We start from the raw sequence: 26141 nt of genomic DNA on the forward strand, positions 1-26141 counted from the left end.
CCCCTCTCTAACCAAGCAGGCTTTGAAGTTGAGAGCAGAGGGCACTGGCTTGGGGGTGAAAATCCTGATGAGAACATTGTAGTGCTCCAAACAAGGCTCCAAGAGACAGAAAAAAACAGATATAAGAAAACACTGGGCAAATCATTGCTCCCCTCTGCACCTCGCCAACAGAGCAAGGGCAGTGCCAGGTGAACTTCAACACACCTCCACTGCCCCCCTGCTGCCCTGGGCCATCCTGAGCCCCACCTCCAGCAGCACCATGGCAGCAGGTGTCAGATGCACCCAGACCCCATGGCACAGTGATCCCGGATCACCCCTCTCACTTGCATGACTGCTCCAGAGAGATCACAAGCCCATCCCCGCAGGCCCACAGCATCCCAGCTGCCATGGGCTAGGCCGAGCTGGACCTCGGAGCAATGATCAGACTCCATTTCACCCCCCACCCCTTCGCATAGAGATCCACTGCCCCTTCTATGCAACACAGCAAAGTTCATCCAATGGCTAAAATAAAGGGTTTATCAATATCCGCCAAGCCAACCCCCTCATCCCCTCCCCCACTGCAGCCTCCCTGGCACACCCCTCCCCCACAGCCCATTCAAAACACTGCTGAACTCATCCCCGGGCAGTGTTCAGACCATGTCACCGCCTCTCTAGATCCCACTGCACACCGTGTCAAAGTCCATCACCCCTGCAGCCCTTCGCAGCTCTGCTCCCCAACTCACCCACCTTGGGCTACTTCTGCCCACTCCTGGACACTAGGCTGGGCAGCCCCCCCATCTCCTCGGCGCAGCACGCCCTCCCTGAACTGATCTGTGAGCCCAATGCCCTCTCCTCTTTCCACCCCTCCCAGTGTAAGGCCTTTAATGGGGATCAGCCAATGGAGGAGCAGAGCACACTTGACAGAACCCCCAAAGACACAGAAACACGGGTGGGGGGTATCTGCAAATCACACGCTCCTCCATTGTGTCTGGCCCATGGCACCCACGGCATGTTGCTCGTTCTCTGTGGCCAGTGCGTCCACAGTGGATATAAACCACTGCTGTGCCGACCCCAGAGGGTCTGCCCTCCCCGCCCGGGGCAGATGGCCACACAAGGAGCAGGGCTCAGGGACCTCGGCAGTAAGCGTGTGCGCGCGCCCAGCCTCTGGGCACTGCCCCCTAGGAATGGTACCACAGCCATGCCTCAGTGCACACAGGGCCATGCCCGCATGCTCAGCCATGCCCCCAGGCAGGTCTTTCTTCTCAGGGGGCTGAATCCCAAAGGCGGCTGCTGCTCCTCCTCCAGGCCCAAAGCTCCGGCTGCTGAGCTGGAGCATGGAGGCTGGGGACCAGCTGGCAGGAGTGGGGGAGCTCGTTCTTGTATCATGCATGGGGGTGCAGAGGGATCGGGGGTCAGTGGTACCAGTCCCCCAATGTCAGGTTCCAGAATCAGGTCCCTGACTTTGCTGAGGCCCAAAATCAGAGAGAAAAGCTCCTTCCATGCAACCCCGCCCAAATACCCCCTCCCATACTCCCCCCAGCTCCTTCCCTCACCCAAATACCCCCCATCCCTCGCCCAACCAAATGCACCCTCCCAGCTCCTTCCACCCCCAGCTCTTTCCACCTCCGCCTCCCCCAAATCCCCCCCAGCCGCGCCGCGCCGCGCATTTACTTGGCTTCTGGCTGCGCCGCTGCTCCTCCTGCCGGGACGGCGCAAGCCGCAGGGTCCGGCCCCAGGGCTGGGCGCGCTGCCGGGTCCCGCGGCCGCTGCAGCCGCCGCCGGCCGCTCCCCGCGCCGGAGCGAGCGCCCGGCTCCAGCCCCGGCCAACAACAAAAGCGCCCCCCGCCTGGCCGGCCCGCGTGATTGGCTGCGGGAGGCCGCCCGCCCGCGCTGCTCCGGCCGGCGTGCGGGACAAAGAGCTGCCCCCTGAGCCCGCCGGGCCCAGGTCGGCCGCCTCCCCCGGAGCGGAGCGTGGCCCGGCTCGGCTGCGGAGCAGGGGGTGGCATTGGCGAGACTGCGGAGCCTGCCCTTTGCTGCAGCCCCGGGGCCAGCAGTGCCGGCGACAGGTCTCCTGCGAGCCCCAAGCAGCCCCTGGCCCCAGCTACGCTCCTGGTGCTGGCAGGTTGTTTTCAAGCCCTGGAGCTGGAGGAGATCCAAGGGGTCAGCTAGTCCCTTCCCAAGCCCTCAGCTGTTCTCAGGTGGTGCAGGGCTCTGTGTCCCTTGTTTTGTCACCTTACACAGCCTGGCCTACTCTGTACACAGGTGGAGCTTTTTCAGTTCAGGTGTGTGTGTGTGTGTGTGATTTGTACCAATCTAGCTGTACTGGCGCAACCCCTGGCAGAAGCTCTCATGGTATAAGCAGTAGTATGCCCGTATAATTACATCCACACTGCGGGAGCTTGTGCTGCTTGAACTATACTGATATAGTTAAAGCTGTACAACTTTCTAGTGTGGACACACACCCCCTAAGAAATCTCAGCCTTATGGGAGCTTTCCTGAGATGAACATTTCCCTTCCCTCAGTTTCATCCCATCCCACTACTTACTGTCACAGAGCAATTCTGCAGTAAACACCCCAGGCCCTGCAGTGCTGCAGTTGTGAGCCAGAGCGGTTTGGATCATTTGTGTACAATTAGTGTAAGACTTCCCCCTAGGGAAGAATTTTTACTCCCAAATACCTCCCTGAGCACTTCCTCCATGCAGATGACACTTTGTACCCCTATACCACAGTCAATGTGGAGATTTGTGCAACTTTTCTCTTTGTGACCAACTGCTTCACAGGAGGCCTTTAAATGTCTGGCTCCTGGAGTGAGCTGATAAAGATATGTTACATTCTATTCTGTGTAACCCTTACCCTTCTAGATCTGCCTCTCCTCTTTGCTCGCCACCCTTTGCTGTTCTAGAACCCAGTGCTACAAGGTGCCACAAGTGAGCTGTAGCTCACGAAAGCTTATGCTCAAATAAATTTGTTAGTCTCTAAGGTGCCACAAGTACTCCTTTTCTTTTTGCGGATACAGACTGACACGGCTGCTACTCTGAAACCTACAAGGTGCTTGTAATGCTTTAACACCAGGCATTATTTTTGTTTCCATGATCTGTGGGCAGCAGCTCTGAAATTAAGAAAGGATTCAGTCAGAGACAGACTAAGGCAGAGTGAACATTACTGTCCCATACACTCAGCTGTTAAAGAGAATTGCACCACAACTAACAATAAGCATGTCTCCAAGATCTACTTGTCCATTCGTGAGTTAGACAGAACTTGTAGGGCTGTGTAACAGTGCCACCTGGTGACTTTAAATAATATTACAGTGCTGAGCTTCCCTTGGTCATGTGACATTTGAAGCTACTCAGCGCTTTGCAGAACTGCGGCTCCCGAGTGAAAGGGAAGGAGACAGCAGAAGAGAGGAAATAAAAGGAGAGATGGCAGCACCTATTCTGTGCCAGGGCACAATGTGAGGTGGGCCAAGGATGGGCAGACTTGGGAATGCCCATCCCCCAGTCTGTTATGGGGGGCTCCCCCACTGAGGAACTAGGAAGCGCTCATACATGCAGTCTCTCTGTTGCACAACTGGGGTTTATTTTTGTTACACTACTTTTAGTCTCCCTAACAAGCTGTTAATGAGCTGCTAATTACTTATGTATATCAGGAGTTCAAGTGACTGCCAAGTCAAAACCTTGTGAGGAATGGGAAGCACCAGAATTTAATCCCAAAGGGACAGAGGCCTGGCTTCTCCCAGCACCAGTTTAGTGCTGTAGCACATCACAGAGAGAAGGGAGCACTGCAGGGGTGGCAAAGGGAGGACGGGGGGGGGGTCCTTACATTTTATTATATAATAATGATTTTCACTTCTACAGAAGCCTAGCATTCAAGAACAACCCTACAATAACAAAACCATATGCATATCACACTGCTCATGAGCAACACTACAATAACACAGCAGCGGGCGAGCAACACAATGGAAAGGTAGTGTGTTTCAATCCCACGCATTTTTTGCACACAAGCAACGGTGGGACACAATGATTTGAGGAATGTCAGGAGCTGGCTCTCTCCTGGAGCTGGGTTCCCCTGGGGTGCAGTGGAGGTTACATTTCCAAATGACTGGCAGCCGCAGGGTCAGGATTAGTTTTGAGGAGGGAGGGAGGGAAAGCCAGCACAGCCAGGGGTCCCTCTTCGCAGAGGGGAACCATTCAGAAGTCACACCCTGAGGGTTACAGGGTGGCTCAGCTAGGGAAAAAACTCCCCCTGGTGATTTCTCCTGCATGAGGAAATATAGGGTGACTGAGTCCCTTCCCCTACTGGTCATATGCCCCCTCTCTCTTCACACATCTCCTTCATTCACATTCCCCCTCTCCCTGCCCAGCCCCCATCATTACAGCTGCTCCAAAACCTGGGGAAACAAGCTTGGGGGAACTCTCCTGGTTTCAAAGTGGTTCCCATTGGGCCTATTTCCAGAACCAGTTCTCACCAATGTTTCTAACAGAATTGTGTTGAAGTTTTTCACTTGCATTTCTCCCGCAGGATGCCGGGGTTTTGGCCAGTGACAAATGGCAAAAGGGTTTCTGATAAAAAAAAAAATGGTGGGAAATGTTCAGGAAAATGAGAAGTGTCAATAGTGGTCAATTTCTCCAGATGGGTTTGATTTTTCGATAAGGCCACTTTCCCACGAAACAGCTCTTAGTGTGAAATGTTCCTGAGTCTGACCATCCTATTGTGGCTCAGCCACTCAGGGCTAGTATTACTCACAGAATGTCTGCCACTTTCGCTAAGGCCTGGTCCACACAATGTACATCGACCTGGCCATCAGGCCAGGCTGGGATGTGATCGCTGACTCAGTGTAGACCTGGCCATAGGGTGTTGGAATTGGTTTAATGAAACCAGTGTAACTTTGTGGAAGAACAGTGTATCACTGGTTTCAGAGTTGCAGCCATGTTAGTCTGTATTCGCAAAAAGAAAAGCAGGACTTGTGGCACCTTAGAGACTAACAAATTTATTAGAGCATAAGCTTTCGTGAGCTACAGCTCACTTCATCGGATGCATCCGATGAAGTGAGCTGTAGCTCACGAAAGCTTATGCTCTAGTGTATCACTGTAAGCCTGGTATATATCAGTTTAATTTGCCCTCTCTGGGCTTTTCTGCATGGGAAAGTTGGCCCAGTCTCATCTAAGGTGTGAAATCAATTTAATTAAAATGGTGCAAACCGTGGTGTGGGCACTCTTATGTCACTTTCAGGGTGGGTTTTTTCAGTTCAGTCATTCTGGAAGAGGTCTAAGGCACAAAACTTGTACCATTGTAACTCACACCAGAATGGCTACAGCAGTACAGCCCTCCCTAATGGGGAGGCAGCGAGACCTTTATTTCTGTCCTGTTCTGCGCCATTCTATTCTCTATAGCAGGGGTCAGCAACGTATGCCACACATGCCAAAGGCAGCACGTGAGATGATTTTGAGTGGCACTCACACTGCCCGGGTCCCGGCCACCGATCCCGGGGGCTCTGCTGCCATCCTGGGGTCCCAGCCGCTGGCCCGGGGCTCGGCAGCCGCCCCCAACTGTGGCCCACTGGCCCAAGGCTGAGGGAGTGAGGGGTGCAGACAGGGATAAGAGGGGGCACAGCTTAGCACCCCCACCTTAAAAATTGTTCCAGCGCCATTGTACTGGGATATTTTTAAGTCCTGATTTGCCGCTTACATCACTATCATGCCACGTGGAAGAAGTGCATCGTGATTTTTTTCCCCACTGCAAGTTGAGGCATACATTTGACAAAACATCAGCTCCTAAGAAAGCAAAAAGAAAAGGAGTACTTGTGGCACCTTAGAGACTAACAAATTTATTAGAGCATAAGCTTTCGTGAGCTACAGCTCACTTCATCGGATGCATTTGGTGGAAAAAACAGAGTAGAGATTTATATACACACACACAGAGAACATGAAACAATGGGTTTATCATACACACTGTAAGGAGAGTGATCACTTAAGATAAGCCATCACCAACAGCAGGGGGGGGAAAGGAGGAAAACCTTTCATGGTGACAAGCAGGTAGGCTAATTCCAGCAGTTAACAAGAATATCAGAGGAACAGTGGGGGGTGGGGTGGGAGGGAGAAATACCATGGGGAAATAGTTTTACTTTGTGTAATGACTCATCCATTCCCAGTCTCTATTCAAGCCTAAGTTAATTGTATCCAGTTTGCAAATTAATTCCAATTCAGCAGTCTCTCGTTGGAGTCTGTTTTTGAAGCTTTTTTGTTGAAGTATAGCCACTCTTAGGTCTGTGATCGAGTGACCAGAGAGATTGAAGTGTTCTCCAACTGGTTTTTGAATGTTATAATTCTTGACGTCTGATTTGTGTCCATTCATTCTTTTACGTAGAGACTGTCCAGTTTGGCCAATGTACATGGCAGAGGGGCATTGCTGGCACATGATGGCATATATCACATTGGTAGATGCGCAGGTGAAGGAGCCTCTGATAGTGTGGCTGATGTGATTAGGCCCTATGATGGTATCCCCTGAATAGATATGTGGACAGAGTTGGCAACGGGCTTTGTTGCAAGGATAGGTTCCTGGGTTAGTGGTTCTGTTGTGTGGTGTGTGGTTGCTGGTGAGTATTTGCTTCAGATTGGGGGGCTGTCTGTAAGCAAGGACTGGTCTATCTCCCAAGATCTGAGAGAGCGATGGCTCGTCCTTCAGGATAGGTTGTAGATCCTTGATGATGCGTTGGAGGGGTTTTAGTTGGGGGCTGAAGGTGATGGCTAGTGGCGTTCTGTTGTTTTCTTTGTTGGGCCTGTCCTGTAGTAGGTGACTTCTGGGTACTCTTCTGGCTCTGTCAATCTGTTTCTTCACTTCAGCAGGTGGGTACTGTAGTTGTAGGAATGCATGATAGAGATCTTGTAGGTGTTTGTCTCTGTCTGAGGGGTTGGAGCAAATGCGGTTATATCGTAGCGCTTGGCTGTAGACAATGGATCGAGTGGTATGATCTGGATGAAAGCTAGAGGCATGTAGGTAGGAATAGCGGTCAGTAGGTTTCCGATATAGGGTGGTGTTTATGTGACCATCGCTTATTAGCACCGTAGTGTCCAGGAAGTGGATCTCTTGTGTGGACTGGTCCAGGCTGAGGTTGATGGTGGGATGGAAATTGTTGAAATCATGGTGGAATTCCTCAAGAGCTTCTTTTCCATGGGTCCAGATGATGAAGATGTCATCAATGTAGCGCAAGTAGAGTAGGGGCATTAGGGAACGAGAGCTGAGGAAGCGTTGTTCTAAGTCAGCCATAAAAATGTTGGCATACTGTGGGGCCATGCGGGTACCCATCGCAGTGCCGCTGATTTGAAGGTATACATTGTCACCAAATGTGAAATAGTTATGGGTCAGGACAAAGTCACAAAGTTCTGCCACCAGGTTAGCCGTGACAGTATCGGGGATACTGTTCCTGACGGCTTGTAGCCCATCTTTGTGTGGAATGTTGGTGTAGAGGCTTCTACATCCATAGTGGCTAGGATGGTGTTTTTAGGAAGATCACCAATGGACTGTAGTTTCCTCAGGAAATCGGTGGTGTCTCGAAGATAGCTGGGAGTGCTGGTAACGAAGGGCCTGAGGAGGGAGTCTACATAGCCAGACAATCCTGCTGTCAGGGTGCCAATGCCTGAGATGATGGGGCGTCCAGGATTTCCAGGTTTATGGATCTTGGGTAGCAGATAGAATACCCCAGGTCCTGGCTCCAGGGGTGTGTCTGTGCGGATTTGTTCTTGTGCTTTTTCAGGGAGTTTCTTGAGCAAATGCTGTAGTTTCTTTTGGTAACTCTCACTGGGATCAGAGGGTAATGGCTTGTAGAAAGTGGTGTTGGAGAGCTGCCTAGTAGCCTCTTGTTCATACTCTGACCTATTCATGATGACGACAGCACCTCCTTTGTCAGCCTTTTTGATTATGATGTCAGAGTTGTTTCTGAGGCTGTGGATGGCACTGTGTTCTGCATGGCTGAGGTTATGGGGTAAGCGATGCTGCTTTTCCACAATTTCAGCTCGTGCACGTCGGCGGAAGCAGTCTATGTAGAAATCCAGGCTGCTGTTGCAAACTGGATACAATTAACTTAGGCTTGAATAGAGACTGGGAATGGATGAGTCATTACACAAAGTAAAACTATTTCCCCATGGTATTTCTCCCTCCCACCCCACCCCCCACTGTTCCTCTGATATTCTTGTTAACTGATGGAATTAGCCTACCTGCTTGTCACCATGAAAGGTTTTCCTCCTTCCCCCCCCTGCTGTTGGTGATGGCTTATCTTAAGTGATCACTCTCCTTACAGTGTGTATGATAAACCCATTGTTTCATGTTCTCTGTGTGTGTGTATATAAATCTCTACTCTGTTTTTTCCACCAAATGCATCCGATGAAGTGAGCTGTAGCTCACGAAAGCTTATGCTCTAATAAATTTGTTAGTCTCTAAGGTGCCACAAGTACTCCTTTTCTTTTTGAGAATACAGACTAACACGGCTGCTACTCTGAAACCTGTGATTATGCAAGGCACTGAATTTAGCTGTATAGAGTGGAAATCTGTCAACTTCATGAAAAAACTCGCACAGATACAGACAGACATCATCTTCCTCTCCAAATGCAAACAGATGGACATCATACCGAAAGGACTGAAGGTAAAAAATCCATTACAATCTACATACCACACAGACTATGCTGACAGCTTGTGCCACACACTCTCAAGGAAACTGCGGAACCACCTGATCAACATCCTCTACAGCAAACAGGGAAAGATTAAGAATGAGCTCTCAAAACTGGATACTCTCATAAAGAACCAACCTTCCACACAAACTTCCTCGTGGCTGGACTTTACAAAAACTAGACAAGCCATTTACAAAACACACTTTGATTCTCTACAAAAGAAAAAGGACACTAAGCTATCTAAACTACTATATGCCACAAGGGGCCACAACAATGGTTCCCGTAACCCACCCAGCAATATTGTTAATCTATCCAACTATACTCTTAGCCCAGCGGAAGAATCTGTCCTATCTCGGGGCCTCTCCTTTTGCCCCTCCACCCCCACGAACATGATACAGTTCTGTGGTGACCTAGAATCCTATTTTCGACGTCTCAGACTCAAGGAATATTTCCAACACACCTCTGACCAACATATTAACCCACAGAGACCTTCCTGCCAACACTACAAAAAGAAGGATTCTAGGTGGACTCCTCCTGAAGGTCGAAACAGCAGCCTGGATTTCTACATAGACTGCTTCCGCCGACGTGCACGAGCTGAAATTGTGGAAAAGCAGCATCGCTTACCCCATAACCTCAGCCATGCAGAACACAGTGCCATCCACAGCCTCAGAAACAACTCTGACATCATAATCAAAAAGGCTGACAAAGGAGGTGCTGTCGTCATCATGAATAGGTCAGAGTATGAACAAGAGGCTACTAGGCAGCTCTCCAACACCACTTTCTACAAGCCATTACCCTCTGATCCCAGTGAGAGTTACCAAAAGAAACTACAGCATTTGCTCAAGAAACTCCCTGAAAAAGCACAAGAACAAATCCGCACAGACACACCCCTGGAGCCAGGACCTGGGGTATTCTATCTGCTACCCAAGATCCATAAACCTGGAAATCCTGGACGCCCCATCATCTCAGGCATTGGCACCCTGACAGCAGGATTGTCTGGCTATGTAGACTCCCTCCTCAGGCCCTTCGTTACCAGCACTCCCAGCTATCTTCGAGACACCACCGATTTCCTGAGGAAACTACAGTCCATTGGTGATCTTCCTAAAAACACCATCCTAGCCACTATGGATGTAGAAGCCCTCTACACCAATATTCCACACAAAGATGGACTACAAGCCGTCAGGAACAGTATCCCCGATACTGTCACGGCTAACCTGGTGGCAGAACTTTGTGACTTTGTCCTGACCCATAACTATTTCACATTTGGTGACAATGTATACCTTCAAATCAGCGGCACTGCGATGGGTACCCGCATGGCCCCACAGTATGCCAACATTTTTATGGCTGACTTAGAACAACGCTTCCTCAGCTCTCGTTCCCTAATGCCCCTACTCTACTTGCGCTACATTGATGACATCTTCATCATCTGGACCCATGGAAAAGAAGCTCTTGAGGAATTCCACCATGATTTCAACAATTTCCATCCCACCATCAACCTCAGCCTGGACCAGTCCACACAAGAGATCCACTTCCTGGACACTACGGTGCTAATAAGCGATGGTCACATAAACACCACCCTATATCGGAAACCTACTGACCGCTATTCCTACCTACATGCCTCTAGCTTTCATCCAGATCATACCACTCGATCCATTGTCTACAGCCAAGCGCTACGATATAACCGCATTTGCTCCAACCCCTCAGACAGAGACAAACACCTACAAGATCTCTATCATGCATTCCTACAACGACAGTACCCACCTGCTGAAGTGAAGAAACAGATTGACAGAGCCAGAAGAGTACCCAGAAGTCACCTACTACAGGACAGGCCCAACAAAGAAAACAACAGAACGCCACTAGCCATCACCTTCAGCCCCCAACTAAAACCCCTCCAACGCATCATCAAGGATCTACAACCTATCCTGAAGGACGAGCCATCGCTCTCTCAGATCTTGGGAGATAGACCAGTCCTTGCTTACAGACAGCCCCCCAATCTGAAGCAAATACTCACCAGCAACCACACACCACACAACAGAACCACTAACCCAGGAACCTATCCTTGCAACAAAGCCCGTTGCCAACTCTGTCCACATATCTATTCAGGGGATACCATCATAGGGCCTAATCACATCAGCCACACTATCAGAGGCTCCTTCACCTGCGCATCTACCAATGTGATATATGCCATCATGTGCCAGCAATGCCCCTCTGCCATGTACATTGGCCAAACTGGACAGTCTCTACGTAAAAGAATGAATGGACACAAATCAGACGTCAAGAATTATAACATTCAAAAACCAGTTGGAGAACACTTCAATCTCTCTGGTCACTCGATCACAGACCTAAGAGTGGCTATACTTCAACAAAAAAGCTTCAAAAACAGACTCCAACGAGAGACTGCTGAATTGGAATTAATTTGCAAACTGGATACAATTAACTTAGGCTTGAATAGAGACTGGGAATGGATGAGTCATTACACAAAGTAAAACTATTTCCCCATGGTATTTCTCCCTCCCACCCCACCCCCCACTGTTCCTCTGATATTCTTGTTAACTGCTGGAATTAGCCTACCTGCTTGTCACCATGAAAGGTTTTCCTCCTTCCCCCCCCTGCTGTTGGTGATGGCTTATCTTAAGTGATCACTCTCCTTACAGTGTGTATGATAAACCCATTGTTTCATATTCTCTGTGTGTGTGTATATAAATCTCTACTCTGTTTTTTCCACCAAATGCATCCGATGAAGTGAGCTGTAGCTCACGAAAGCTTATGCTCTAATAAATTTGTTAGTCTCTAAGGTGCCACAAGTACTCCTTTTCTTTTTGAGAATACAGACTAACACGGCTGCTACTCTGAAACCTAAGAAAGCAAAGTTAGATGTCCATTCATTTCGGCCTTCTTGGACAGACACATTTGGATTTATTCAGAAGGAGGACCATGCTGTTTGTGCTTTCTGTTGTGAAAGTGTTGTTTGTTGCACATCAAGTGTTTGACGACATTTTCAAACGAAGCACGAGAAAATCTTTCTTGACAAAGCAGACAAGACTGAATCGATCAAAAAGGCAGAAGTAGGATATGAGAAGCAAAGCAGTGTTTTTAAATGCTTAAGTGTAAGTAAAAATCAAGCCACAGAAGGAAGTTACAAGATTGCACAGGTTTCAGAGTAGCAACTGTGTTAGTCTGTATCCGCAAAAAGAAAAGGAGGACTTGTGGCACCTTAGAGACTAACAAATTTATTTGAGCATAAGCTTTTGTGAGCTACAGCTCACTTCAAGATTGCACAGTGCATTGCAAAAAATGGAAAGCCGTTTACAGATGGGAAATATATAAAAGAAGTTTTTCTCAGCAGTTTGGAGGTTTTGTTCAATGATTTGCCAAATAAAGATGCATATCTAGAATAAAAGAATTGCCTGTCTGCCAGAACAGTTGAAAGACGTGTAAGCAAAATGGCAGAAAACATTAACAAAAAGCAGACAACTGCATTAAAAGACACAGCAGTGTTTAGCGTTGCAGTTGAGGAGAGCGTGGATATAAACGACGTTCCAAGTTTGGCAGTTGTTGCAAGATATTGTGCTTCCGATGAAATCCAAGAGGAACTTTGTTGTCTAAAACCCCTGCATGGCACATCAAAGAGAGAAGATATAGCAGAAACTTTTGTAAACCATTTTGAAGAACAAGGAGTTGACATCAGAAAAATATTTTGTGTGACAACAGATGGTGCTCCTGCCACAGTCGGAAAACAGAAGGGATTTGTCAAGTTACTTGAAGATCAAATTGGCTGCATGACAGGCAAATTTCACTGTATCGTCCATCAAGAAAACCTGTGTGCTACAATTTCTAATTCAGAGCTTAATAATGTGATGACTACAGTGGGGCAAATTGCGAATATCCTTATTGCTCGACCTACTTTGACTCACAGACAGTTTGAAGCACTACTAGAAGAGATGGACAGTGCTTATAATGACATTCCACTTCACAGCAACATTTGGTGGCTAAGTCATTGCAAGGTTTTGGTGCGCTTTGTAAACTGTTTTGATGCAATCAAGGCCTTTTTGTCGGAAAAAGGACAAAACTAACCCAAACTGGATGATGACAAGTGGCTGTGTAAGCTCATGTTTCTAACTGACATCACCGCTTACCTAAACAAACTCAACCTCCCTCTCCAGGGTGCAGGGCAAATGGTTCTGGATCTTTATGAGACCTGGAAGGCATTTGCTGTAAAACTAGCAGTTTTTCTCGGGATATTCAAACTTCGACTTTCCGCTACTTCCAGTATGTAAAAGAGCTATCGACACATTGCACTGTCAGTGTCAATGAGATTGGAATGTACATGCAAGAACTGGAATCAGAATTTTCTGACAGATTTCAAGATTTCTGGCGATTTGGACCAATGCTTTCTTTTCTAATTAAACCTGAAAAGTTCAGAGAAAGCAACTTGGATTTGTCTCTATTTCAGTGGATGGATGTTGAAGATTTCAAAATGCAGCTCATTCAGTTAAAAAGCTCAGAATTATGGGCATCAAAGTTTGGAGATCTGCGGAGTGCACTTAAAGCTACTGAGAAAGATCATGGGGCCTCTATTCTGACTTGCTGGACGTCCCTGCCAGTGAAATTTAATTGTTTGAAGAAAATTGCGTTTGAAATGCTTTCAGCATTTGGATCCACATACCTGTGTGAACAGGTATTTTCGCACATGAAATCTGTCCTCTGTCCCTCTCGGAGCCGGTTAACAACTGATCACTCACAAGCCTGTGTGCAGCTTAAAGTATCCAAATATGTGCCAGACATTGGAAACCTCAACAAAGAAAAGCAAGGGCAAGGATCACACTAAACTGATAAGATCTGCATTTTAATTTAATTTTAAATGAAGCTTCTTAAATATTTTAAAAACCTTATTTACTTTACATACAACAATAGTTGAATTATATATTATAGAGAGAGACCTTCTAAAAACGTTAAAATGTATTATTGGCACGTGAAACCTTAAATTAGTGTGAATAAATGAAGACTTGGCACACCACTTCTGAAAGGTTGCCAACCCCTGGACTCAATGGATTCTTTTCTCACCCTCATCACCGTAGTATCTGAGCCCCAGCCAGTTATGCATTGAGCCAAGTGACTAACATCTGACATGTGAGGTTCGTTGTCTATCTCCTCTCCCCAGGAGAGAATTGTTTGTGCAGTGGAGAGGTTTGTTTTGGTCGGGTTTTGTTTACACATCCAGGCTGCTCAGTGTTTGTATCAGTGAAGGCAGGATGGAGCAGCACCTGGCACCTGGACTGGGAGGTTTGGGATGGTCCTAGGTCCCCATGGGAGATAGTTCCCCAGTCTGGAGCTGGCCATGAGGAAGTCCTGTTGAGGGCAGACCAACTCACCCATATTGGAGCAGGTCCTCAAAGAATCAATTTTGAAGCATTCTGAGGAGAGGAAAGTGATCAGGAACAGCCAGCATGGATTCACCAAGGGCAACTCATGCCTGACTAATCTAATTGCCTTCTATGTTGAGATAACTGGTTCTGTGAATGAGGGGAAAGCAGTGGACGTGTTATTCCTTAACTTTAGCAAAGCTTTTGATACAGTCTCCCACAGTATTCTTGCCACCAAGTTAAAGAAGTATGGGCTGGATGAATGGACTATAAGGTGGATAGAAAGATGGCTAGATCATCAGGCTCAATGGGTAGTGATCAATGGCTCAATGTCTAGCTGGCAGCTGGTATCAAGCAGAGTGTCCTGGGGCTGGTTTTGTTCAATATCTTCGTTAATGATCTGGAGGATGGCGTGGATTGCACCCTCAGCAAGTTTGCAGATGACACTAAACTGGGAGGAGTGGTAGATACGCTGGAGATAGGATAGGGATAGGATACAGAGGGATAGGATACAGAGGGACCTAGACAAATTAGAGGATTGGGCCAAAAGAAATCTGAACAGGTTCAAGAAGGACAAGTGCAGAGTCCTGCACTTTGGAAGGAAGAATCCCATGCACCGCTACAGACTAGGGACCGAATGGCTCGGCAGCAGTTCTGCAGAAAAGGACCTAGGGGTTACAGTGGACGAGAAGCTGGATATGAGTCAGCAGTGTGCCCTTGTTGCCAAGAAAGCTAACGGCATTTTGGGCTGTATAAGTAGGGGCATTGCCAGCAGATAGAGGGACGTGATCGTTCCCCTCTATTCGGCATTGGTGAGGCCTCATCTTCAGTACTGTGTCCAGTTTCGGGCCCCACACTGCATGAAGGATGTGGAAAAATTGTAAAGAGTCCAGAGGAGGGCAAAAAAAATGATTAGGGGGCTGGAACACATGATTTATGAGGAGAAGCTGAGGGAACTGGGATTATTTAGTCTGCAGAAGAGAAGAATGAGGGGGGATTTGATAGCTGCTTTCAACAACCTGAAAGGGGGTTCCAAAGAGGATGGATCTAGACTGTTCTTAGTGGTAGCAAATGACAGAACAAGGAGTAATGGTCTGAAGTTGCAGTGGGGGAAGTATAGGTTGGATATTAGGAAAAACTTTTTCACTAGGAGGGTGGTGAAGCACTGGAATGGGTTACCTAGGGAGGTGGTGGAATCTCCTTCCTTATAGGTTTTTAAGGTCAGGCTTGACAAAGCCCTGGCTGGGATGATTTAGTTGGGGTTGGTCCTGCTTTGAGCAGGGGGTGGGACTAGATGACCTCCTGAGGTTCCTTCCAACCCTGATATTCTATGATTCTATGATTGTAGAGAGTTCCATAGAACCTGTGGAGCAGTTATTGCCCACGGTCTTCATCCCGCAATGTGAGGCTCTTTCAGCTATGCTTGCTGAGCACCTTGAAGATACAGACTGAGACCTTGGACTTCACTCTGCTCTGTGGGAAGGCAGTGTAGAGAGTAGGAGATGGACTGATTGGCTGATGTGCTCAAGGTTGCTGAGCAGACAGGCTGTACTAGCTGGAGTTTATTAAGTGCTGAAGGCTTGGTGCCTAGGTCTATCACTGCATAGATCCAGCTGGAAGGTGGTGAAGATATGAATAAAAAGGGCCAAGTCCTCACCTGCTAGCATAGGACAGTGTCTCAGCCAACTGGGGATGGGAGAAAGCGTCATCCACAGACACTGCTATGGAAGAGCTCAGAATCAGCGAGAAAGGCAGGAGCTTCCTGAACCAGCCCTAAATTGGCCAGTTGTGGGTGTGAATGTGCCACCAGAGGCAAAGTCCTTTGCCTAGAGTATCACCGCTGCCCCTTGGGTTCAGGTACAAAGGCGCTTGTCCCAGTATAGCTAGTCCCATGGGGGAGCGGAATAAGCTAGACTGGTCTAAGGCACCTTTATACAGTATAAGCGCATCCCCACAAGGATGGGGCTGGAAGCGGTATAACTAAGGCTATGATTTAGTCACAGGTATTTTTAGTAAAAGTCATGGACCGGTCATGGGCAATAACTAAAGTCATGGCACATGACCTGTCCATGACTTTTACTAAAAATACCCCTAACTAAATCTTAGGTGCTGGGGGGTGCTCCTGCAGACACTACTGCTCTGTGTGGGGAGGGTGGGGGGGGCGCTCCAGAGCCCTGCTGCTGCTGCTGGGGGCGGGGCAACCTGGGGTACCGCTGTTGCTTCTGGGACAGCGCATGGGAGCAGCTGCCTGGGGCCACCAGAGCAGCAACCAGTGGAGCTGGCCCAATGGCCACCCCAGCTTCTCGGGCAGCCCTGGGGTCAGCTGCACCAGCCGCTGCAGAAGTCACAGAGGTCCCAGAAAGTCTTGGAATCCCTGACTTCATGACCTCTGTGAAAGATCTGGAGCCTTAGGTATATCAGTAAAAACTCACACCGCAAACTGACAGCAGAACTGTGTGTAGAGCAGGCTAAACTACACCAGAATATGTGTCCCCACCGGGGCTGGTGCTGCTAAACCACATCAGTTTAAATCAAGAACTGATTTAGGTTAAAATCAGTGCAACCCAAGCAAGCAAGGCCCACGCTTTGCAGGGGAACTAAAGGCACAGACCCAGTTTCCAACTACTCTGGCTGTGTCCACACAGGGATCTGCCCCCGTCTGACCAACCCATTGCCAGGCTGTGTATGGACAAGGCCAAAGGCAAAGATTGTCGCTTTGAGGGGTAAATCCAGGATAATTTTCTGCAGCTGCAAATCTCTGAGCCCCCAAGAAGCCCAACAGCCACAGAAGACCCAGCCCAGGCCATTCCTCAGGCCATTCGAAGGTGCTGGACAGCTCAGACCCGCAGCACCATGGGGAGGCGCTCAGTGACAGGAAGCCTGTGAAAGGACCAGGCTCCGGGATAAGGCAGGGGAATGGGGGGAGCAGAGGGGTGCATCTCCCCTCGGGCACAGGACAAATGCCCTACCCTCTGCCCCCCAGGCAACCCTTCAGCCCTGGCTGCGCAGTAACCACTCCCCAGGTTGGGCTGGGGTGTTTCTGGAGCTCCCAGCATTTCCTGCCAGCACCCAGTGCCAGCTCCCCACCCCCTCGTGAGGAGAGGGGGGATATTGCATGCCTCTCCTGCTGCCTCCCCTCACTCCCCATCTGCACCCCCTGCCACCTGCTCCACAAATCTCCATTATATTTCTCTTGGGAAATGGCGTAATGTTCTAAAATCTTTTGAAGTGCAGGAAGGCCATTCCCACTGGGAAGGGGTATCAGGGCCATGCTTGTGAAGCTCACCATCTCCTCAAGGTACATCTGGACAGATTCTCTATCCCAGTAGGAACTGGAGCAAAGAGCCCCAGGGACATAGAATCATCAAAGATTAGGATTGGAAGAGACCTCAGCAGGTCATCTAGTACAAACCCCTGCTCAAAGCAGGACCAACACCAACTAAATCATCCCAGCCAGGGCTTTGTCAAGCTGGACCTTAAAAACCCCTTAAGGAAGGAGATTCCACCACCTCCCTAGGTAACCCATCCCAGTGCTTCACCACCCTCCTAGTGAAATAGTTTTTCCTAATAGCCAACCTAGACCTCCCCCACTGCAACTTGAGACCATTGCTCCTTGTTCTGTCATCTGCCACCACTGAGAACAGCCGAGCTCCATCCTCTTTGGAATCCCCCTTTAGGTAGTTGAAGGCTGCTGTTAAATCCGCTCACCCATCCCACCGCACTCTTCTCTTCTGCAGACTAAACAAGCCCAGTTCCCTCAGCCTCTCCTTGTAAGTCATGTGTCCCAACCCCCTGATCATTTTCGTTGCCCTCCGCTGGACTCTCTCAAATTTGTCCACATCCTTATAATCACTTCCCTCGATCTGCTGGCAATGCTCCTGCTAATAGAGCCCTATATGCCATTGGCCTTCTTCGCAACAAGAGCACACTATTGACTCATATCCAGTTTCTCATCCACTGTAATCCCCAGGTCCTTTTCTGCCAAACTGCCACTTATCCAGTTGGTCCCAGCCTGTAGCGGTGCATGGGATTCTTCCATCCTAAGTGCAGGACTCTGCACTTGTCTTTGTTGAACCTCATCAGCTTTCTTTTGGCCCAATCCTTCAATTTGTCTAGGTCATTCTGGACCCTTTCCCTACGTCCCAGCATATCTACCTCTCCCCCCAACTTAGTGTCATCTGCGAACTTTCTGAGGTGCAATCCATCCCATCATCCAGATCATTAATGAAGATGTTGAACAAAACCGGCCCCAGGAACAACCCCTGGTGCACTCTGCTTGATTCTGACTGCGAACTAGACATGGAGCCATTGATCACTACCTGTTGAGCCCGACGATCTAGTCAGCTTTCTATCTACCTTATATTCCATTCATCCAGCCCATACTTCTTTAACTTGTTGGCAAGAATACTGTGGGAGACTGTGTCAAAAGCTTTCTTAAAGTCAAGGTATATCACATCCACTGCTTTCTCCATATCCACAGAGCCAGTTATCTCATCATAGAAGGCAATCAGGTTGGTCAGGCATGACTTGCCCTTGGTGAATCCATGTTGACTGTTCCTGATCACCTTTTTCTCCTCCAAGTGCTTCAAAATGGATTCCTTGAGGACCTGTTCCATGATTTTTCTGGGGACAGAGGTGAGGCTGTAGTTCCCTGGATTCTCCTTCTTCCCTTTTTTAAAGATGGGCACTATATTTGCCTTTTTCCAATCATCCGGGATTTCCCCCGATCACCACTTGTTTTCAAAGATAATGGCCAATGGCTCTGCAATCACATCTGCCAACTTCCTCAGCACCCTCGGATGTATTGGCTCCGGACCCATGGACTTGTGCATGTCCAATTTTTCTAAATAGTCCTCAGCCTGTTCTTTCATCACTGAGGGTTGCTCACCTCCTCCCCATACTGTGCTGCACAGTGCAGCCGTCTGGGAGCTGACCTTGTCTGTGAAGACCGAGGCAAAAAAAGCATTGAGTACTTCAGCTTTTTCCACATCATCTATCACTAGGTTGCCTCCCCCATTCAGTAAGGGGCCCACAGTTTCCCTGACCTTCTTTTTGTTGCTAACATACCTATAGAAACTCTTCTTGTTACCCTTCACATCCCTTGCTAGCTGCAACTCCAATTGTGCTTTGGCCTTCCTGATTATACCCCTGCATGCTTGAACAATATTTTTATACTCCTCCCCAGTCATCTGTCCAAGTTTCCACTTCTTGTAAGCTTCCTTTTTGTGTTTAAGCTCACCGAAGATTTCACTGTTAAGTCAAGCTGGTCACCTGCCATATTTGCTATTCTTTCTGCAAATCTGGATGGTTTGTTCCTGTGCCCTCAATAAGGCTTCTTTAAAATACAGCCAGCTCTCCTGGACTCCTTTCCCCCGCAGATTAGTCTCCCAGGGGATCCTGCTCATCAGTTCCCTGTGGGGGTCAAAGTCTGCTTTTCTGAAGTCTAAGTTCCATATTCTGCTGCTCTCCTTTCTTTCTATACACACTGCACCTGCACACAGACAAGCTGCACACACACAGTGCATGCAAACACTTCAGACACACATACTGTACACATGCATACTATGCACACATGTTGCATGCAGATGCTACACACATGCACACACATGCTGAAGACACAATGTGCATGTATGCACACACTGCACACACACATATGCTGTGTGTGCACACGCACACGCTACACAGCTGTGTGCTCAGCTAGGGACTTGCTTGGAAACATGAACATCTTCACTTCTCCCTTTACCTCCCTGTGCCCAGTCACCCCACCATGATGTTACGAGCTCGCCTCAGGACATGGATAACACCAGCCCCCAGGATTGGGGAGCCCTCCCCCAATTTGCTGGCTGTCCTGGATTCCAGCAGCTGTACCCCGGGCAGCGGGCTGGATCTGTGACTCCAGGCAGATCAGTCAGATATTCTGGAGCCAGCACTTGGGGCTGCCTTTAAATACACTGAATAAATAAAGGGTCCCCTCCAGCAAGTGGAACTGAACCATCCCCTCCCCCAGTCCCAGGACCCTAGAGCATGACCCTCCGCCCACATTTGTTTCACTGACAGCCAGGGCTTGCTGACCCCAGGGCCTCCATGTGTAAGAGCAGCTCCATATTCTGGGTGTATCACAGCCGCAGCTAGAGATCCCGGCTGAGCTCAGGGCCTTGCCCCTCAGAGCTCACGGCCTGAATAGACCAGATAGATTATTAGCCCCAATTTATGGAGTGGGAAAACTGAGGCAGGGAGACAGAAACACGAAGAATCAGTAGCAGAGCCAGGGCTGGCATCCACATTGGCTGAGTGACAGGCCTGTGCCATGGCCACAGAACCATTGGGGGCCCCGCGGGCGGTAGCTTCAGAATCCAGGGATGGATCCCCCCCCCACCCTCTTGGGTATTTAGTGTCTCAACACATCTTCTGCATGGCTGATTAACTGCTATTGATTATCCCCCCTCTGCTGCCTCAGCCCTCCCCCGCCTCTTCCAGCCATGTTTCACTCCCATCCCTCCAGCTCTCTCTTTCACTCCTTCGTTACTGTCCACACCAAGCCCTCCCGTCCTGCTCAGCCCTCAGGGAGGGGTAGAAGAACATACAGATCCCTGGGTTAGGAAGGGCAGCTGGGAGCCAGGGATGACCAGGGCCCCTAGCCAAGGGGGTGGGATCCCAGGCATTCGCCTTGGGGTTCAGGGCAAGTGGAATTGCCCGAGGTGGTTCCCAGCTCAGACATGGTATTGCTCCCAGGAGCTCTGGTCACTGGATTCAGAACTGGCCCTGATCTGGGGTGCTTCTGGAGTTCCCTTGGTCCCAATGTGTGAGGCAATGGTAGAGCAAATGGGGGGCAGCAGGGGCGAGTGCCACCCGGCAGCCTTTTGCGTAGGTGTGGTGCCTTTCCAAACATATTATGCAGTTGATCAAAGGAATTTTCATATGGGGCTGGCTCCTCGCTCCGCCATGACTGCGGCCAAACAGGAATGACGCAGCGACCCCGTGTGCCAAGTTGCCATATGCAGGGCGTGGAGCCGGGCCCAGCCGCGCAGGAGCACCGGCTGCCCGGTGAGCGTAACATGGGCTCGCTCTTTAGCCACCCACTCCCAGGCCTTCCCTCTGCACTAGGCCGCAATTGGGCTTGTGGTGCACGCTGCGTGGGTGTCACGGAGGGGGCGGTGGAGTCGGCCTGCACCCATTGAACAGGGAGGCACTGCTGACAGCCATTGCCCCTGGTTGCAAAACCTGGCCCCACCACTGCTGAGCTCCTCTCAAATGTTCAGTGTGCAGCTGGGCACCCAGCCATCGCAGCACATGCGCCAGGGGCCCATGGCAGTCAGCTCTCATGGTCAGAGGCCTGGAGTCCAGTAGAGGGCGCTGCTTGACCACAGCCCCTACAGCCTGATGGGGTGCTGGCAAGGGGGCTGCTATATGCAGCTGGTCAGAGGGGCTTGGCCCTGCTCTGGCTGCAAAACCGAGGCACCCCAGAATGTCTGAAGCTGTGGCGGGAAGCAGCGGGGACTGGGAGCCCAGGGCCTTTGCCAAAACCAGGAACTCCCTGAGATTCTGTGTGTCCAGCGTGGGTTTTGTGTGCAGCGTGTAGGCATATGCATGTGCTCCGTGTGCGTGCACGCAAATGGTTTGTGCATGTGTGTGCAGTGCACATTGTCCTCTGTGTGTCTGTGTGCATGTCCTGTGTGTGTTCATGTCCTGTGTGTGTGCACACATGCTCGTGTGTGTGTTCTCTGAGTGAGCCTGTTTGCACTTGCAGGGACTGGAACACTCTGTGTCTACCTCCTAGGCAGAGGAGCTGGTTCCCCCAACCCCTGGCTAAGGGGTCTGGGTGCTGATTGTCTCCTGACTGGGGATGGCTCCCTAGGCAAGCAGGGAGAAATTCCAAGTGCACCGGAAGAAAAGAGACCCCAGGGTTTGTGAGTGGAAAAGTCCCACTGGTTCTCACAGAAAAGCTGCACCTGGATGCCCCAGCCACAGAGCCTAGCGGAGGGAGCCCATTTGCTGACAAACATACCGAATCGCAGAGTCATTTCTATAGCTCCTGCTAGGTTCAGGCCTATTGCTCTGCTGGACTTTTCTAAGGGGTCAAGGCCCCATCAGAAATGAAAGTACCAGGATGGGGTAAAGCCTCTGGACGAATAGAACCGACTGCCCAGCCAACCCCATGTTCTCATGGAATGCCTATGGGGAGGGTGCAAGTGTCCCTCATCTCACCCAGGAGGAGGCGCCGAAGGGCTAGGATGTATAGAGCCTCACTGGTACCAACCGATCACGGATACATGTGATACAGAGCTTGTCCGGTCAGCGCTGGGATCTCAGTGCACAAAGCTTGTCCCATCAGCGCCGGGCCTTGCAGGTCTCAGTGTGCAGAGTTTGACCTGTCAGCGCTGGGGCTCCAGGTTCTCAGTGTGACGAGCTCATCCCGCCAGCACTGTGCCTCAAGGGTCACAGTGCGCAGAGCTCGTCCCATCAGCACCAGGGCTCCGGGGTCTCAGTGTGCCGAGCAGGGTCTCTAAGAGGATGTGAATGGGGAGCATGGGGGTTGCCTGGTATTTTCTCCCATCCCAGCCACCCAAGAGTGACACTCAGCTCTAGGGCATCCCGGATCCTGCCCAGTCCTTGGCACTTCTGTAGCAGCACAGCTTGGATCCCACCCACACCCTGCAGCTACTTACCTGGACGGTCTGGCGGTCTGGGATCCCACTGTACACAGAGATCTGGGGCCCCGGCTGGCGCCCGTTGCTGCTGCTGGCGGTGCTGGTGCTGCTGGAGGGAGGTGGGACCTGCAGCTGCTCATTCTCCATGGTAACGGTCCTGGGCACCAATTGGGGCAGGAAGAAGGAAATACAAAGCCCGAGGTGGTGGGAAAGGGGATTCTGGTCAGGTTAGAGCTGGAAGGAGACAAAAGTAGGCAGTCAGGCTTGGGGCAGTCCCAACCCCTCATACCCCAGCTGGGGCATTGACCCCTCATACCCCAGCTGTGGGCATTACTGGCCCACAGCTGATGAGATGCTGCAGCCATGAGGAATTCTGGGGCCATATTCTCTGCTGCATACAGCATCAGGAGCCAGGTACGGTCTATCTCTGGATGCAGGTAAGAACAGCCTTAGGGCTGCTCTAAACTGTGCCAGCTGGCTGCAGTCCCCAAGGAACCAGCCCGTTCCAGGCAGTCTCTTTTCCTGCCCCTTCCTTCCCTTGACACATCCCCAGCCCCCTGATGCACACACGGGGCTGCCATAAGGAAGGTGCATGTAGGAGCTGATTCTGCTGGCTCCTTGCGGGCTAGGGACCCTAGGATCTCAAAGCACTTTGCAAAGAGGAATGAATCCAGCCTCACCAACTCTCTGGGTTGCGCTGTGAGGATAATTTGCCCCTTTAAACAGAGGGGAAAACTAAGGCACATCGATTCCAAGGCTAGAGGGACCACTGTGATCACCTAGTCTGACGTCCTGCACAGCACCAGCCAGAGACCTGCCCCACAATTACTCCTAGAGCAGAGCTTTGAGAAAACAGCCAGTCGTAATTTAAAAATAACCAGTGATGGAGAATCTACCACAATCCTTGCTATATTGGTCCAATGGTTAATTACTCTCATTGTTAAAATTGTACCTTATTTCTATTCTGAATTTGTCCTGCTTTAACTCCCAGCCATTGGGTTGCGTTAGACCTTCCTCTGCTAGACTGAAGAGCCCATTATTAAGTATTTGTTCCCCATGTAGACACTTATAGATTATGATCAATTTAACTTTAACCTTCTCTTTGTTAAGCTAAATAGATTGAGCTCCTTGATCCACGATAAGGCAGGTTTTCTAATATTTCAGTCATCCTTGTGGCTCTTCTCTGAATACCCTCCAATGTATCAATGTCCTTCTTGAGTTGTGGGCACTAGAAGTGGACACAGGATTCCAGCAGTGGCCGTACCAATGCCAAATAGAGAGATCAAAATAACTTCTCTGCTCCTACTAGAGATTTCCCTGTTTATGCAACCCAGGATCATACTGAGAGCTCATGTTCAGTTGATTATCCACCTCCCATCCCCCCACCCCCAAGCTTTTTCAGAGTCATTGCTTCCCAGGATAGAGTCCCCCATCCTGTAAGTGTGGTCTACATTCATTGTTCCGAGTTGAATACATTTACATTTAGCCATATTAAAATGCATGTTGTTTCCTTGCACTCACTTTACCAAGGGATCTAGGCTGTTCTGAATCAGTGACCTGTCCTCTTCATTATTTACCACTCAACCAATTTTTGTGTCATCTTCAAACGTTATCAGTGATGATTTTATCTTTTCTTCTAAGTCATTGATAAAAATGTGAAATAGCGCAGGGCCAAGAACCAATCCCTGAGGGACCCCACTGGAAACACACCCACTCAATGATGATTCCAGGTTACAGTTACATTTTGAGACCTATCAGTTTTTAATCCATTTAATGTGTGCCATGTTAATTTGATATCATTCTTGTTTAATCAAAATGTTGTGCCATACCAAGTCAAACACCTTATAGAAGTCTATTACTTCTACACAATGACCTTTATCAACCAAACTCATTATCTCATCAAAAAAAGAGATCAAGTTAGTTTGACAGAATCTATTTTCCACAAACCCAGGTTAATTTGCATTAATTACATTATCCTCCTTTAATTCTTTATTAATTGAGTCCTGCATCGGCCACTCCATTATCCAGTCTGGGATTGATGTCAGGCTGACAATTTCTTGTTCATCCCATTTACCCTTTTTAAAAGTTGGCACAACATTAGCTTTCTTCCAGTTTTCTGGAACTTCCTCAGTGTTCCAAGACTTATTGAAAAGCAACATTAACAGTCCAGCAAGCTCCTCTGCCAGCTCTTTTAAAATTTTGGATGCAAGCTTTCTGGACCTGGTGTTTTTAAAATGTCTAACTTAAGTAGCTTCTGTTTAACATCCTCCAGAGATACTAGTGAAATAGAAAGAGTGCTATTATCACCATATGTTGAGACTATGTCATCTGTTTTTCCCCAAATACAGAACAGAAACATTTAGGAAACACTTCTGCCTTTTCTGCATTATTATTGATAATTATACCATTTCCATATAGCAATGGACCAATACCATTGTCAGGATCCTTTTTGTTCCTAATATATTTTAAAAACTCCTTATTGTCCTTAACTCTGCAGGCCATAGAGGTCGCCTTGTGTCCCTTTGCTTCCCTTATCAATTTTCTACAGTTCCTAACTTCTGATTTATATTTATTACTATCACTTTCCCCTTTATGGCATTTTTTATATTTTCATTTTTATTTGTTACAGCTGCCTTCACTTCTCCTCTACTCCAGGCTGGTTTTTTAATCAGTATGGCCTTGATTGTGGCTTTTGGGGAATTTTGTAAGGTGTTCTTAAAAGATTCCCAGTTATCATTCACATTTTGTCAATTAAATTCTTATTCCTAGCTGAACTGGCTCATAATGGTTTTCAGCTTTGTGAAATTGGCCTTATTAAGGCACCATATATTATTGGTCAGATCTTTATTCTGCTTACATATTATGAATGTGATCAAGTCATGATGATTTATACTTAAGCTACCATTAATTTTTAGTTCCCAAGGATTGCACAGCATATTAGTGGGAATAGAACTGTGCTGTCTTGTTACCCAATCATGTGCCTTTACCACAATCCCATTCTTCTGTAAATGCTTGTGTAACCATGCTAACACAATCTGGCTCTTTGTCACCCTTTAAGTTGCTGGTTCATGAGGCTGCTATGGACTCTGACTAGCTTAGTTTGTCCCCTTAACTCAGGCAATAGAGGGTCACTCTTCTAGATGCAGAGGACTGGCGTTCAATTCCTGCAGACAGCCCAGTCAGGAGTGCTGTTACCAGTGGCTTTCATGAAGAGAAGCCTGTGGAAGTTTAGCTTGGCTGGCTGGAAAGCACTGCAGGTGCCTCCTGGTAGGAGTATCCTGGGCATAGGGTAGGTTTATTAGCAATCCTGAGGAACTGGGGGCAGGTCCCAGCCCTGGGCCTTATGCTACTGTTGGCTACACCAGTGGAGATTCAATTGCCTGCAGTGGAGTTCCTGTGAACGTACACATACATAGCTGGGCACAGAAGCCAGCCAGGCAGCACTCTCACCCAGGTCTTGGGGAAGAGACCCTCTGCCCGGAAGGAATCCT

General features: G+C 49.0%; 1 protein-coding gene across 5 annotated transcripts in view; it reads right to left on the reverse strand.

Moving 5' to 3' along the window:
• The window catches only part of PHC2 (polyhomeotic homolog 2), a 141679-nt gene that overhangs the window by 49727 nt on the left and 65811 nt on the right, over window positions 1–26141 (reverse strand). For all 5 annotated transcript variants that reach the window (XM_038376925.2, XM_038376923.2, XM_043500098.1 and 2 more), the window contains one exon: window positions 22669–22884. In XM_038376925.2, the coding sequence (XP_038232853.1) occupies window positions 22669–22797 (129 nt within the window). In that variant the 5' untranslated portion in view covers window positions 22798–22884. The remainder of the gene's footprint in view (window positions 1–22668; window positions 22885–26141) is intronic.

The sequence above is a fragment of the Dermochelys coriacea genome, chromosome 18, assembly GCF_009764565.3.
Source record: "Dermochelys coriacea isolate rDerCor1 chromosome 18, rDerCor1.pri.v4, whole genome shotgun sequence".
NCBI lineage: Eukaryota > Metazoa > Chordata > Testudines > Dermochelyidae > Dermochelys > Dermochelys coriacea.